The sequence below is a fragment of the Equus quagga genome, chromosome 2, assembly GCF_021613505.1.
Source record: "Equus quagga isolate Etosha38 chromosome 2, UCLA_HA_Equagga_1.0, whole genome shotgun sequence".
Lineage (NCBI taxonomy): Eukaryota > Metazoa > Chordata > Mammalia > Perissodactyla > Equidae > Equus > Equus quagga.
In genome coordinates this window covers 59,122,405-59,136,237 of record NC_060268.1, presented here as the reverse complement: position 1 = coordinate 59,136,237, position 13,833 = coordinate 59,122,405, and the positions used below count along the sequence as shown (strand labels likewise).

General features: G+C 38.4%; 1 protein-coding gene across 3 annotated transcripts in view; it reads left to right on the top strand.

Annotated features, from left to right (window-relative positions):
- Window positions 1-279: 279 nt before the first annotated feature.
- DPP8 (dipeptidyl peptidase 8) overlaps window positions 280-13,833 on the top strand; it is a 62,075-nt gene continuing 48,521 nt past the window's right edge. For 2 of the 3 annotated variants that reach the window (XM_046652895.1, XM_046652899.1), the window contains exons 1-4: window positions 280-475; window positions 2,227-2,363; window positions 4,599-4,868; window positions 9,364-9,476. In XM_046652895.1, coding sequence (XP_046508851.1) covers window positions 2,327-2,363; window positions 4,599-4,868; window positions 9,364-9,476 — 420 coding nt within the window. In that variant the 5' untranslated portion in view covers window positions 280-475; window positions 2,227-2,326. The remainder of the gene's footprint in view (window positions 476-2,226; window positions 2,364-4,598; window positions 4,869-9,363; window positions 9,477-13,833) is intronic. The other variant, XM_046652897.1, reaches the window with a different exon arrangement.

The window sequence follows — 13,833 nt, the reverse complement described above, 5'->3', positions numbered from 1 at the left end:
CCGGCACATAACAGGTACTCGATATCTATCTGTTGAATGAAAAAAGTGGATGAGTAGAGACGAGCCACAATTCGTCCCGTGACCTCGAGCAAGTCGCCGCCCCTTGCCGGATTTCATCTTTGTCCCCGACCCTCGCCCAATCTCCTTCCCGCGCCTCGTGCGCTCCTCCGGCCACCAGACGGCACTGTCTTAACCGACCCAGCCCAGCAGGCAGCTGCTCTCTTCTTGGCCCCGCTGCGCTTTCGCAGGTTGGAGGGCGCGTTGCGAGGAACCGGAAGTGCCGGAGCCGCCGCCGCCGCCGCCTTCGCCTTCGCCTTCGCCTTTAAGCGCCGCGTTCGCCTCGCGGGTTTCCGCGGGCGTCGTCGCCGAGGAAGCCGCTGCAGCCGGGTTGGGAGTGGAGGCGGCGCGGCATGAAGCGGCGCAGGCCCGCTCCCTAGCGCGCGTCAGGACGGTCCGGGCGGGGCCGGGGGGGAAGGTGCAGTATCCGCTCCCTTTCCTTCCCCTTCGCCCGCGAGGCCTGGGCCCGAGCTCAGCGGGGCCCTCTCCGTCTCACGGAGGAACCGCCCGGCGCGTCCTCCCGGCTGCCCGCTCTGCGGTTTCCCCCGGCGCGCCGCCCCGCGCGGGCCGGAGCCGGAGCCGGAGCCGGTGGCGGGGCCCCACTTGCCGGAAGAGGAAGCCGGGGCGCTGAGATTTCGAGTCAGCCAGCGTTCACCGGGCGCCCACTGCGCGCTGGGTGCTGGCCTCCGGACTTTCACGTCCGTTATCTTAATTGAGCCTGGCTGGGGTTGGGAGCCGGGTATTGTCCGGGTTTACAGAGGAGGAAACGGAAGCCCACAGAGGCGAAGGGATTTGCCTGAAGTCCAGTGGTGGCAGATCGGATTCGAACCGAAATTTTCGGGTTTCCCAGCTGGTTTTCCTTTCTTTCTACTGCCTCACTCTAGGTTGATTCTCTCCTTGCTCGCTGGCCCCCTCTCATTCTATTTCACTCGCCCGGGGTAGGATAGATACTTTCCTTTTTCGAACTTCTCCCCTCACGCTTCTCGTAAGACTTGACCCCCCCCCGCCCCCCGTCCCGCTCCGCAACATTCTGCTCTGTACCTCTCTTCTTCTTCCTCATTCATATTTTTGAGATCTTTGCCCACTCTGTGGTGATGAACCTCTCCACCGGCAGTGGACCCTAAAGAGTGAAATAGCTAGGCTTCACTGAGGCTTGTGTTTGAGTGGACGACGGTTTGGCCCTTGGATTAAAAATTAAGGAATGACATTTGAGCCAAATTCAAGAGTCCTGAAGCTGTTTTCTAACCCAACGTGCTCTTCTCTCAGTGAGGGGCTTAGTGCATGGGAAGGTATCTTGACATCTTAGTCCATTGTTGCAGGGCTAGCGTAACTTCACTGTTTTCCCTCCCTTTGCCACTGTGCTTTTCTCACCACATCTCTTTGCATCACTTACTGAGGCTATGAGAGCCCAGAATTAAAACTGATAAAAGTAGGGTGAAATCACACATCCTCCTTGCTTTTTTCTTTCACTTGGCCAGAATTTCGTTAAATTTAACGCTTACTTTTCTAGAAAAGTTACCTAATTCAATTGTTTTAAGATTATACGTGGAAAAGGAAAGAAGCGAAAGTGTAATGCACTTGAAATGGATAGTACGTTCTTTGTCTTGTGAAAATCTTAAATTATCAAATACAAGTTAGTTCTCTTTCCACAAGATGGCCTGCTCTATAATTCTTTTGGTTATTCTACTGAGTCCTCTTTCTCCAGCCAGCTCAATTATGTATTATGTAAAATAATACAAATGTATTATTATGTAAAAGATGGAAACAGGACTAGGCACCAGAAATAAATTTTATTAATCACCTGTCATTTTTGAGGATTTGCAATCACCATGGATAACATCACATCTGTATGCCTTTTATACTTTTTAAAGTTCTTCCATAATTTTCCTTTGTTTGTATGTCTGGACATCAGGATTTACAGTATTTTTAGGATATTCTTTTGAGTAAATTGGGCTGTATACTTCTGAAATAAAATAATTTTAGAATTTTCATAACTTAAAATGCAAATACAGGATAATTCAGACATCATCTATTACACCAAAAAGAATATTTCTGTATCAGTTTTAAGTACTATTTAAAACTTTTTAGATTTAATCTTTTTGGTCACATATGATCCATTTTGATAATGATCAACAGCCTTATGTCTTATTTCATTATCCTGGTGAGCAGGATTGGATGGTGAGAAAAGGAAAGACTCCTGTGAGAAGAGAGCAGGATGAGCGGAGGGATCTATGCTTGAAGTTGAGTCACTTGAAAAAGATCTCTTTGAATGTGGAAGAGATCTGAGCAGATGAAAATACAATCAGGTAGGCACCAGGGAAAGCCCTTAAGTGAAGAGGTAGGTGGGGCAGTGAAATATACACTGTGCTGAGAATGCTTGCTGACCCTATTTTCTAATTTCTGAAATTAGAAAACTCAGGTCACATATTTTGAAAAGCATTTCTATGTAAGGTATTATGGAAATCTGGAAATTAATTTAATTACACATTTGTGTAAATTGCTAAAATTATATAATATCGTCTGTTAGAAAATGCAGGATGTACATTTACCATAAACGTAGAGAAGTACAGTATCATTTGAACTGTAAAATTTGTGTGTATATAGAGAGAAGTAGTGAGTTCAGGGACCTAGTACAATTTAGCAATACCAGATAATTTTGCTGAAGTGCCAGGAAATGCAACTTTTACATAGGAGAGATGTCAAGTTAATGATGGCTCAAGAAGCTGGGCAGTAAGTCTTGGGAAGTCTGCTGAGCTTCTCTTTTCTGTTCACCAGCCCTATTCTTGCAAGCAGTGGTTTGGAGATGAAGTTCCAAATTTAACACGAGAGTTAAGAAAAATGAGCCTGGTCTGTAGCTTCTCTCACTTGTCCTTCACTTCGTTAGAAATAAAACTAGATCCCTTGACACATTTGATAGAAAATAGGGCCTCCCCTAGCTTTTAGACGGGCAAACAACTGCCACTGTCATATACTGCCACTTACTATCAGTCTGCCGAATACCAGTTGAGCTAAATGACTTTTTCCTCTCCTGAGCTGTTTGGATTTTAATTATTGGAGATAAATGCCCAGTTGTTATAATATTACAAATTATATACTTGGTATAACTCTCCAGTGGGTTTTCTGGCCACTTTTGCTGCTGTAATATTGAAAATGGTAGTATAGTTCACTGTAAGAAGAAAAAAGACACAATATCCTGGCCACACAGTTATGTTCATTTTGCATGCCGTACTGCACGCCTGATGGACTAATTCACAGACCTCACTTGCTAATTACTTTTTCTCTGTGGTTGTTAGTTCTTACCACAAACTCCTGTTAACCTGCAAAACAGCTTTAAAAAAGACATCATGTTAAATATACAGCCATGTATGGATTGTTGTTCTAGAAGTAGTTAGTAATTATGTGAAATTGGTTCTTTAAAGGCAGTTTAGTTTATCTCCCAAGTCCACATGTTTTGACATTTATTAGTTCAAAAAGAGGTTGCTCCAGAATTTTTGTTTGTTACTTCTTTGTGATAGTGTCATGAATAATGCATGTCAGAATGTCACACAATGGCTTTTGATGACACTTCTTATTATTTTCTCTGATATTTTGTTCCTGTTACATTTAAATATTGAAATAGATAAAGGAAAAATACATCTCTTCTGGATTTGTAAAATGAAAAGAAATATCAGTAGTAGATGAAATATTAACAGTTTTCGGGTTGAACTGGTATATTGGGTTCAGACTTTTATCAAAATATTGATAGGACAAACATTAAACGCTTTCTGCATCAACTACTTCAACTCATTAAAGCCACTTGAAGATAGTATTTTTTTCCTCATTTAATCATGAGAATAAAAGTTGTATAATCTGTAGTAATAGTCACATGAATGTTTTATAATATGCAGTCACCACAAGTGATCCTAAGATAGTGATGTCTAGGCAAGAGCAGAAGACAAAAATGTACCAGCCACTTAGGTCTTTTGTTGTTTGGAGTTCCATTTAAAAGGAAACAGTATTTATATTATCTGGGGTAAATGCCCTAGGAAGGTTATTACAAGTACATTGTTTGCAACAGTTTTATTGCTATTCTAATTGGTACTGATTATTTCTGTTAGCTAAAGGAGTCCACATTTATCACATGTGTTACTTTTTTAAGTGCAAAAACACTTAATTCCCTTGGCACATTTAACTTCACTGTTGACATGCTGTTGGATGGAGCATAGCAGCCAACTGGCATATGGCCTGTTTCCTTCCAGTGTGGGAAAGAAAAAAGGAATTTTGGCAAGAGATACCTAAGGAGAGCCTTTTATAAAAGTTCCCAAAGGGATTTATAGTCACTGCGAAATAGACGTGACCTCAATTTTTTAAAAATCTCATTTTTAAACAACACAGAGAAGGGGGAGCTGTTGCTTTTCTTACTAGGTTTCATTGCAGCTATGCTGAAAAGCATTTTCTTTTTTTTGCCTTTTTTGGGGGGAGGGGGTCCTCTCAGACTGTCATTCTGATTAATGTAAGAGAAGACAGGCCTGTGAACAGCTTCATGTGCCTTGTTTTTCTAGGAAAATGCAACATGGCAGCAGCGATGGAAACAGAACAGCTGGGTGTTGAGATCTTTGAAACCGCAGAGTGTGAGGAGAATATTGAATCACAGGATCAGCCTAAATTGGAGCCGTTTTATGTTGAGCGGTATTCCTGGAGTCAGCTTAAAAAGCTGCTTGCTGATACCAGAAAATATCATGGCTACATGATGGCTAAGGCACCACATGATTTTATGTTTGTCAAGAGGAATGATCCGGATGGGCCTCATTCGGACAGGATCTATTACCTTGGTGAGTATGAAGTCATAGTTTCTGAGAGGAAATGCTTTCTTAATTCAACCTTAGAGGCTAGATACAATTGGCACTCAAATTTCGGTGAATAAATAAATGAATCAGTGACCGTTCCATTAAAGGGGGAAAATACTGATTTGAAGAACTTCAGTTTTGGTGCTGTTTTAATTTTGATTTATCCCATTAACTTTATTTTTACTTGCAAGTAACAAATCATGAATTGATTATGTTCTTACTTTCAAGGTCAAAGTTAAAGATGCCAGAAACTGCTTCTTCTAGTTCAAAATGCCTTTCCTTAGGAATGATCAGATTAGGAACACAAACAAATCATTGGTTTGTTCCCACTCTCAACAGCTGCTGCTTTCTTTCCTTTTCCTTTTTTTTTTTTGAGGAAGATTAGCCCTGAGCTACCTACTGCCAGTCCTCCTCTTTTTGCTGAGGAAGCCTGGCCCTGAGCTAACATCCGTGCCCATCTTCCTTTACTTTATATGTGGGATGCCTACCACAGCATGGTGTGCCAAGCGGTGCCGTATCCACACCCGGGATCCGAACTGGCGAACCCCGGGCTGCTGAGAAGCGGAATGTGCGCACTTAACTGATGCGCCACCAGGCCAGCCCCTGCTTTCTTTTTTTTTAAAGTAAGGCTGGTTTTGATCTCTTCTTCCTGAGCCTGTTCATTCTAGATTTAAGGTCTGTCTAAATTAAATATATTATGCCAACAATTTACTATTTTTTGTTTATTAAATTTTTAAAAATAAGTTTCCTCCCCTCCTTCAAAGCTGTTTCATGTATGTATGTATATATAAATACACACTTTTTTTCTTTTTAGAGCTATTCTGTACATGAGTCCATATCAGTAATTGTAGAATCATTCATTCTAAGGACTCCAGAGTATTCCATTGTGTAACTGTGTCGTATTTTACTTAACCAGGCCTCTAACAATGTGCATTTAGATTTTTCTATTTTGCTGTTACAAAAGATGAGGCAGGGAATATCAGTGTATTAGATCATTTTGTACATGTGTGAATTTACTGATAGGACGAATGCCGAAGAGTGGAATTGCTGGGACGAAGGTGTATATATCCTGAATTTTGACTGATGTTGCCAAATTGCCCCTCCAATGAGATTGTAGAGTTTATATTTCTATCAGCATTGTCTCAGAGTGTCTGTCTCTATACCTGTACCAGTAGTGAGCGATCACTCGTTTGTGTCTTTCCCAGACTGCAGTCTCCCATTGTAGTTGTTTATTATTAAGGATTTTTTTTTTCTTTTTTCTCCCCAAAGCCCCCCGGTACATAGTTGTCTATTTTTAGTTGTGGGTCCTTCTAGTTGTGGCATGTGGGATGCTGCTTCAGCGTGGCTTGACGAGCAGTGCCGTGTCTGTGCCCAGGATTCGAACTGGCGAAACCCTGGGCTGCCGAAGTGGAGCATGCGAACCTAACCACTCGGCCACGGGGCTGGCCGCTGTGGTTGTTTATTATTATTATTTTTAATTGAGGTATAATTGACATATAACATTATACTAGTTTCAGGGGTACAACATAATGATTTGACATTTGTATACCTAGCAAAATGATTACCACAATAAGTCTAGTTAACATCTGTCACCTTACATACTTAACAAAAAAATTTTTTTCTTGTGATGAGAACTTTGAAAATCTACTCTCTTTACAACTTTCAAATATGCAATATAATAGTATTAACTATTGTCACCATGCTATACATCTCCATATCTCATTAAAGTTTTAATTATTTCCTTTATGAGTGAGGTTGAGCATCTTTTCACATATTTAAAAGACATTTATATTTCCTTCTCTGTGACTAATCTGTTTGTAATTGTTGTCTATTTTTTGTTGGATTGTGAGTGTTTTTCTTATTGTCTTAAAGCATTTTTTTAATATAATGAGGGAATTAACCCGTTGTGGTATTTTTCCCTGAGGTTTAATTTATTTATCTTTTGCCATGTAGAAATCTGTGAATTTTTTTTGTAGTTAAATTTTTACTTTTTTTTAGTTCTGTGTTGTATCTAGAAAGGCCATCCCAGCTCCAAGATTATATTTTTAAAAATCTTTATATATTTTGTTCCATTCACGTGTCTGTCAAATCAAGTGCCAATGCTACGCTGCTGCTGCTGTTATTATCATAGCTCTCTGTGTTTTAGTGTTTGATAGGACTGGTCACCCTTCATCACTCTTTTTCATACTTTGCTTGACTATTTTTACTTGCTCATTTTTCTTCAAGAACTTAAAATTATCTTGAATATCTCCTTCCTCCCAATCCTATTTGTACTGTTTTAGGGTTACATTATATTTATACATGAAGTTAGGGAAAATTGACAATCTTTAAAATGTTGAGCTTTTCAAGAAAGCTGTATGCCTTTTCATTTGTTTGTCTTTGATATCCATCTGAATTTTAGGGTTTTTTCCTCCATTTAAATCCGTTGTTTTAAAAATGTTAGTATTCTTTGAACACCAGTAAATACCAGTGAGTCATCAGGAAAGAAACAATGGGAAAAGCCCATTTCATGCTTATCCAGAACTGGTGTTTGTGTATGTAGAATGCCTTGGAAATTTTTATTGGTCATGGATGAAGCCGAGGAAGCCATGGAAAGGAGCAGTTTCAAGAGGGGCAACTGATTGATTGTGGGAATGGCTCTCATTTGAAGATAGAGGAGAACCAGTTTTTTTATATTTGAGGGCTGAAGGCTCTTAGAAGGAGAAGGCTTAAGGAGGATATGATCACATTTTGTAAAATTAGAATGGTATGGCTAGGTGATCACAATCTTAAGAATTCTATAATAGTAACTCTGGAATATAGCAAATAGTTTAAGACAATCAAGTGCTGAAGTAAATGTCGACTGATATCTAGCTTTTTACTTCAAAAGGCAACACAGAGTAAGAAAGGTTTAAGAAAAGCTTTAAGGAAGGTTTAGGAAAATAAAGGAATTAAGGAAGATGTGGCTATTTGGGGGTTCATCCCCAACCTTTGCAAGGGTTAGCATGAAAGTTACCATGCCCTTCCACAGGTTACCTTCTTTTTATTGTTTTTTAAATGAATTAATTTTTTAGAGAAGAAATAAGGTTTGTGTTTTGTTTTTGTTTTTTTGAGGAAGATTAGCCTTGGGCTAACATCTGCCACCAATCCTCCTCTTTTTGCTGAGGAAAACTGGCCCTGAGCTAACATCCGTGCCCATCTTCCTCTACTTTAACGTGGCACGCCTGCCACAGCATAGCGTGATGAGCTGTGCGTAGGTCTGCACCTGGGATCCGGGCTGCTGAAGCGCAACCTGCGAACTTAACCACTGCACCACCAGGCCAGCCTAACATAGGCTACCTTCTTTGCCATTATCCAAGTACTAGATAGGATCTGTTCCGTCTGAGAGAGAGTTTCTTGTTCTTGTGTGATTTGTTTTCTCCTTCCTAAACCCTCCCCTAGCTTTTTTGGAAGTGATTCCTTTCCAGCTCCTTTTAAGGTAGAAGGGCTTTATTTTACTTGGGGTTTTCTTTGGTTGACATCTTTATAACCGTAGTGTATTTCTATTACTTTCTTTTATAGGTAGCTCATTCCACACTGCTGTGATCTTCCCATTCATTTATTGGATGATTTCACAGAATAGACCTGGCATCTACTTAGTGTAGACCTCTTTCTTTCACCTTTCCTCAATAAAGACAAAGAGATTTTTAGCAAATTAGATATCAGATTCTGTGATTTAATATGACTACTTTCTTTTTTTTAAAAAAATGATTGGCACCTGAGCTAACAACTGTTGCCAATCTTCTTCTTTTTTTTTTTTTCCCCAAAGCCCCCCCGTACATAGTTGTACATCCTGGTTGTGAGTGCCTCTGGTTGTGCTGTGTGGAACACCGCCTCAGCATGGCCTGATGAGTGGTGCCATGTCCGCGCCCAGGATCCAAACCGGCGAAACCCTGGGCTGCCAAAGCAGAGCGTGCGATCTTAACCACTTGGCCATGGGGCCAGCCCCTGAGTATACTTTCATTTGAAACTTATTAGTGATTACAGTTATAGAACATTTATAATGAAGAAAAACTAGAACTCAATTAGACCTATGTATGTTTCTAAATCAATACTTTAAATGATTCAGAAAAAGAAGCAATTTAGTAATCTGAAGTTTGCACAAAGCACCCCCATTTGGAATCTCATGAGTCTGTTGACAACTTGTAAGAGACTAACAGTTTTCAAAAAAACAAAATGACACATGTCCTTAGATCATCTTATATAATTTTCTGTTTGTTCTGAGAGGGACTAAGATCTGAATATTGAAATGAAACCTGAGCATTTTTCTTTGAAGCCTGGGTTTTACTGAAGAAAATTTCCATGGCAGATGGCATGTGCATCTCCTACTTGTTAACATTCGTTATAGATCCCACAGAGTGCAAAGTTTTGCAGTATATAGAGGGCATTATGTACTTACTACTGTGATTGCAGTAGATTGCTACTTTTTAAAGTAATGAAAAATGATTGTTTTCTCTTCTAGCTATGTCTGGTGAGAACAGAGAAAATACACTGTTTTATTCTGAAATTCCTAAAACCATCAATAGAGCAGCAGTTTTAATGCTCTCTTGGAAGCCTCTTTTGGATCTTTTTCAGGTAGGATTAAACATTGTTATTCCTGTGATTTGGTGTATGTTTTCAGATACTGTGTTTATTGAGAGGCAGAAATTCAACTGAAGCTTTATATTTGAAGTAGGTGTGAATTAAAAGGAATTAAAACATTTTTATGTTTTTGCATGTCTGACCCTTAAATTCCATTTAACTCTCAATATCTGAAACTAAGGGATATTAGAATTCAGATTTTTTTTTAAACTATCTTCTTCCTGTTTAAGCACCTTTCCCCTCTATAAACTTGCTCGTTATGTAGTTGTCACGTTTTTGGGGAGGAGTTATTCACATGAAAGAAGTAGTATATATTTCCAGAAAGCTTTTTCTTTAAATCTTTAAATTGAATGTGTAGTTCTAATACTTAGTAACAGTACTCACTTAAGGGTTAAATAAAGGTATTAAGTTCAATTTTTGTTTCTAAATAATATAGTTCAGGGGCTGGCCCTGTGGCCTAGTGGTTAAGTTTGGCATGCTCCACTTCAGCACCCCAGGTTTAGTTCCCTGGTGCAGACCTACACCACTCATCAGTGGCCACGCTGTGGCAGCAACCCACTTATAGAATAGACGAAGAGTGGCACAGATATTAGCTCAGGGTGAATCTTCCTCAAGCAAAAAGAGGAGGACTGGCAATGGATGTCGGCTCAGGGCAAATCTTCCTAGCAAAAAAAAAAAAAAAGTTTAATTTAATTTATGAAAAATCAAAGCTTAGGGTTTTTTTTTTCAATATTTTATCTTTAGACAAAATGTAAATAGTTGAAAGTCATTCCAAGAACAAGATGATAGTTTGGGTGTGATTCTTTGCCTTTTTGGTCCTCATTTATTATTTTTACATTGCATATTTCCTTATTGAATAGCATGTTTGGGCTAAATGAACTAAAATGTGTTATTTCTCTTAGGAATTAAAAAAGATAAATTGTATGACAACTAATAATTTTGACTGCAACTGTTTATCATGGATGTTGTTTTTTATATAGTCTTATGACTTTTCTTTAAAACAGAAAAAAATTCCTAATTCTAAGAACAGTGTGTTAAACTGAAATAATGGTAGTTTTCTCATGGATCAGTTTGCAAATTAATGAGCCAAAGTTCTTATTTTTAAAAAACTTTTATTATGGAAAATTTCAGACCATAGAAAAGTAGAATCACATGTGAAATAATTTCAACAGTTGTCAGTCTGGGCCATCAGTGTTTCATTGTAGCCCTCCCAGTCCCCCCTCCCAATCCCAGCCCCCTCTTCTTGGATTATTTTTAAGCAAATCCCAGCTATGTGATTTCACTCCTAAATAAGTCAGTTTGTATCTCTAAAGGGTACACATTCTTTTTAGACATTACCACAATATCATTATCAAATTTCGTAGAGATGGAAAGTAGGGTCGTGGTTGCCAGGGGCTGGGAGAAGGAAAAAATGGAAAGTTGTTTAATGAGTATAGAGTCAGTTTTGCAAAATGAACAAGTTCTGGAGATGGATTGCACAACAATGTGAGTATACGTAACGCTACTGAACTGTAAACTTAAAAATAGTTGGTAAATTTCATGTTATATATATTTTACCACAATTAACAAAGAAAAGGATACTTCGTAGATAATGTTGTGTGCTTCCATCAAGAGACATATAGAGGCTTATTTCTCTTGTGATGATAGCAGCCTTTGATCATTGCCTAGATCCATTAATTTATTAGGGGTTCTGAAACAGTGATAATTTATCATTCCTTCTTCATTTATTAATTGAAATATTTCTATAAAGAGAAACTGCTATTTGACAGCCATTCGGTTATCCTGATGTCCAGTTCACAATGGAAAGGCAGGATACTGTTTGACTCTTCATTTTTCAAATAATTTGTTTCCTACAGTCCTCCACTAGTTACATTAGAGTTTTTGGAGAGTTTTTTGGTATCTTTATAAACTTACAGAGTTAATTTATTTGATATATTTTGATGCATTGACAGTTATTATTCTTATTGTATAAATTGTCTTATTTTTGGCTGGTGGAATTCTCTTCAACTTGAGATGTCGAATTCTTTTGACATGACCCTGGTAATAGTTGATAGCTCTCTGGCTTGCTTGTATGATGATGATGGTCCGCGCTCATCGTACACATTGCCTATCCTGTGCTTGGAATCAGCCATTTCTCCAAGGCGCTCTGGTTCCTTTATGGGAAAGTGGTATTAAGAGACCATGATCTGGGCACTAGGGGTGCTCATTATTGCTAAGTTGGTAATTGTTTCTAGGTCTTTTGATTCGATAAACTAGGTAATACATACATTGCATGTGTGTATCTTTGAAATGTAGGTATTAATATGCACTCTATCAATTTAGATAAAGTAAGGTCAGACTGATATATCCAATTCAAATTCTGCATTACAGGTTTTTTTTTTAACCTCATTTATCTTACATATGAATCTCCTTTCTCTGATTTCAAAGATCCCAGTCTAAATAACAACATAATTACTCATTTGATTTACTCGGTACTACACACACAACAGTTTCAAAATGACAAATGAATCAACACTATGATTACTTAGAATAGTAACTTGGAATTGTTTTCTGTGTGGTTACAATTCTACAGTGCTATACAATTAGATGCATTTGTTTCATTTTGTTTTCAACTGTTAAGAATTCCTTTATTTCTAATTACTTTTGTTTTATAAAATAGTTACATGATTCCAAAGTCAAATCCACAAAACAAAGTATATTCTGAGAAGCTCCCTGTCTCCTCCATCCTGTTTCCCTCCCTCTCATTCTAGATAACCTTTGTTTTTAAATGGCTCATCTTTCCTTTTTAAAAAATATAAGCAAGTACGTAGATAGCCATATGCCCCCCTTAGATAAATAGTAACTTACAATATACATTTTTTCCACCTTGCAGTTTTCAAATAACAACATATCCCTCAGATCACTCCATAGGAATATATCCTTAATTTTTATTTCTCTTTACATCTGTGTTGTGTTGTGCAGACAAATCATATTCAACCTGTTCCTTCTTAATGGACATTTCAGTTACATTCAGTCTTTCTCTTACAAAATAGTACTGCAATGAAATGGCTTGGGCATACAACATTTTACATTTTTGGCAGTATGTTTTTAAGCTAGAGTCTTACCAATGAAATCACTGGACCAAAAGGTATTTGCTTTGGCAGTTTTTCTAGGTATTACCAAATTTCCCTCCATAGGAACTGTGCCATTTTGAATTCTCACCAGCAAGGTATAAAGCTGTCTGTTTTCCCATGAACTCTCCAACACAATATATGATCAAACGTTTGAATTTTTGCCAGTCGATAGATGGAAATGGTATCCCAGTGTAATTTAATTTTCATTTCTCTTATAGGCAAAGTTGATCATCTTTTTATGTAGTTAAAAGCTACTTGCATTTCTTTTTCTGTAAATTATTTATTCATATCTCTAACCTATTTTTCTATGGAGTGAATGGTCTTTTTCTTCATTTTTAGGAGCCTTTTACTGGGCATATTAACACTTTGTCTTTGATTTAGTTTGCAAATATTTTTCCCAGGTTGTCGTTTGTATTTTTACTTTCTTTATGGTGCGTGTGTTTGTGTTTTGGCCATGTGAAAGATTTTTATGTAATAAAATTTATTGATCTTTTTCTGTATTGCTGCTAGATTTTATTGCTTCTGGAATTTGTATCTTCTGTCATAGTTAGGACAGTTTTCCCTACACCCAGTTTGTGAAAGAATTCACCCATGTTTTCATCGTACTAGATGGTTTCATTTTTTAAAGCTTTATTGAGGTATAATTAACATATAATAAACTGCAAATATTAAAGTGTACAAGTTGATAGATCCAACATATATATGTACTTATGAAACCATTACCTCAATCATTACCCCCAAAAGTTTCCTTGTACCCCTTCCTAATCTCCCCTGCCCACCCATCCCCTGGCAGACATTGTGCCAGTCTTGTACAATCTTTCATAAGATTTATCTCTAAGTATTTCACATTTCTTAATCTATTGTAAATGTTGCTGTTTTCTAATTTCAATTTCTCGTTGTTCATTGCTAGGTTTTAGAAATACAATTAATTTTGTTTTGTTTTGTTTTGTTTTGTTTTGTTTGAGGAAGACTAGCCCTGAGCTAACTGCTGTCAATCCTCCTCTTTTCGCTGAGGAAGACTGGCCCTGAGCTAACATCCGTGCCCATCTTCCCTGACTTTATATGTGGGACGCCTACCACAGCATGGTGTGCCAAACAGTGCCATGCCTGCACCCGGGATCCGAACCCGCAAATCCCGGGCCGCCGAAGTGGAACGTGCACACTTAACCGCTGCACTACTGGGCTGGCCCTACAGTTGATTTTGTATAGTAATCTTATATCCTGCCACCTTGCTTAAA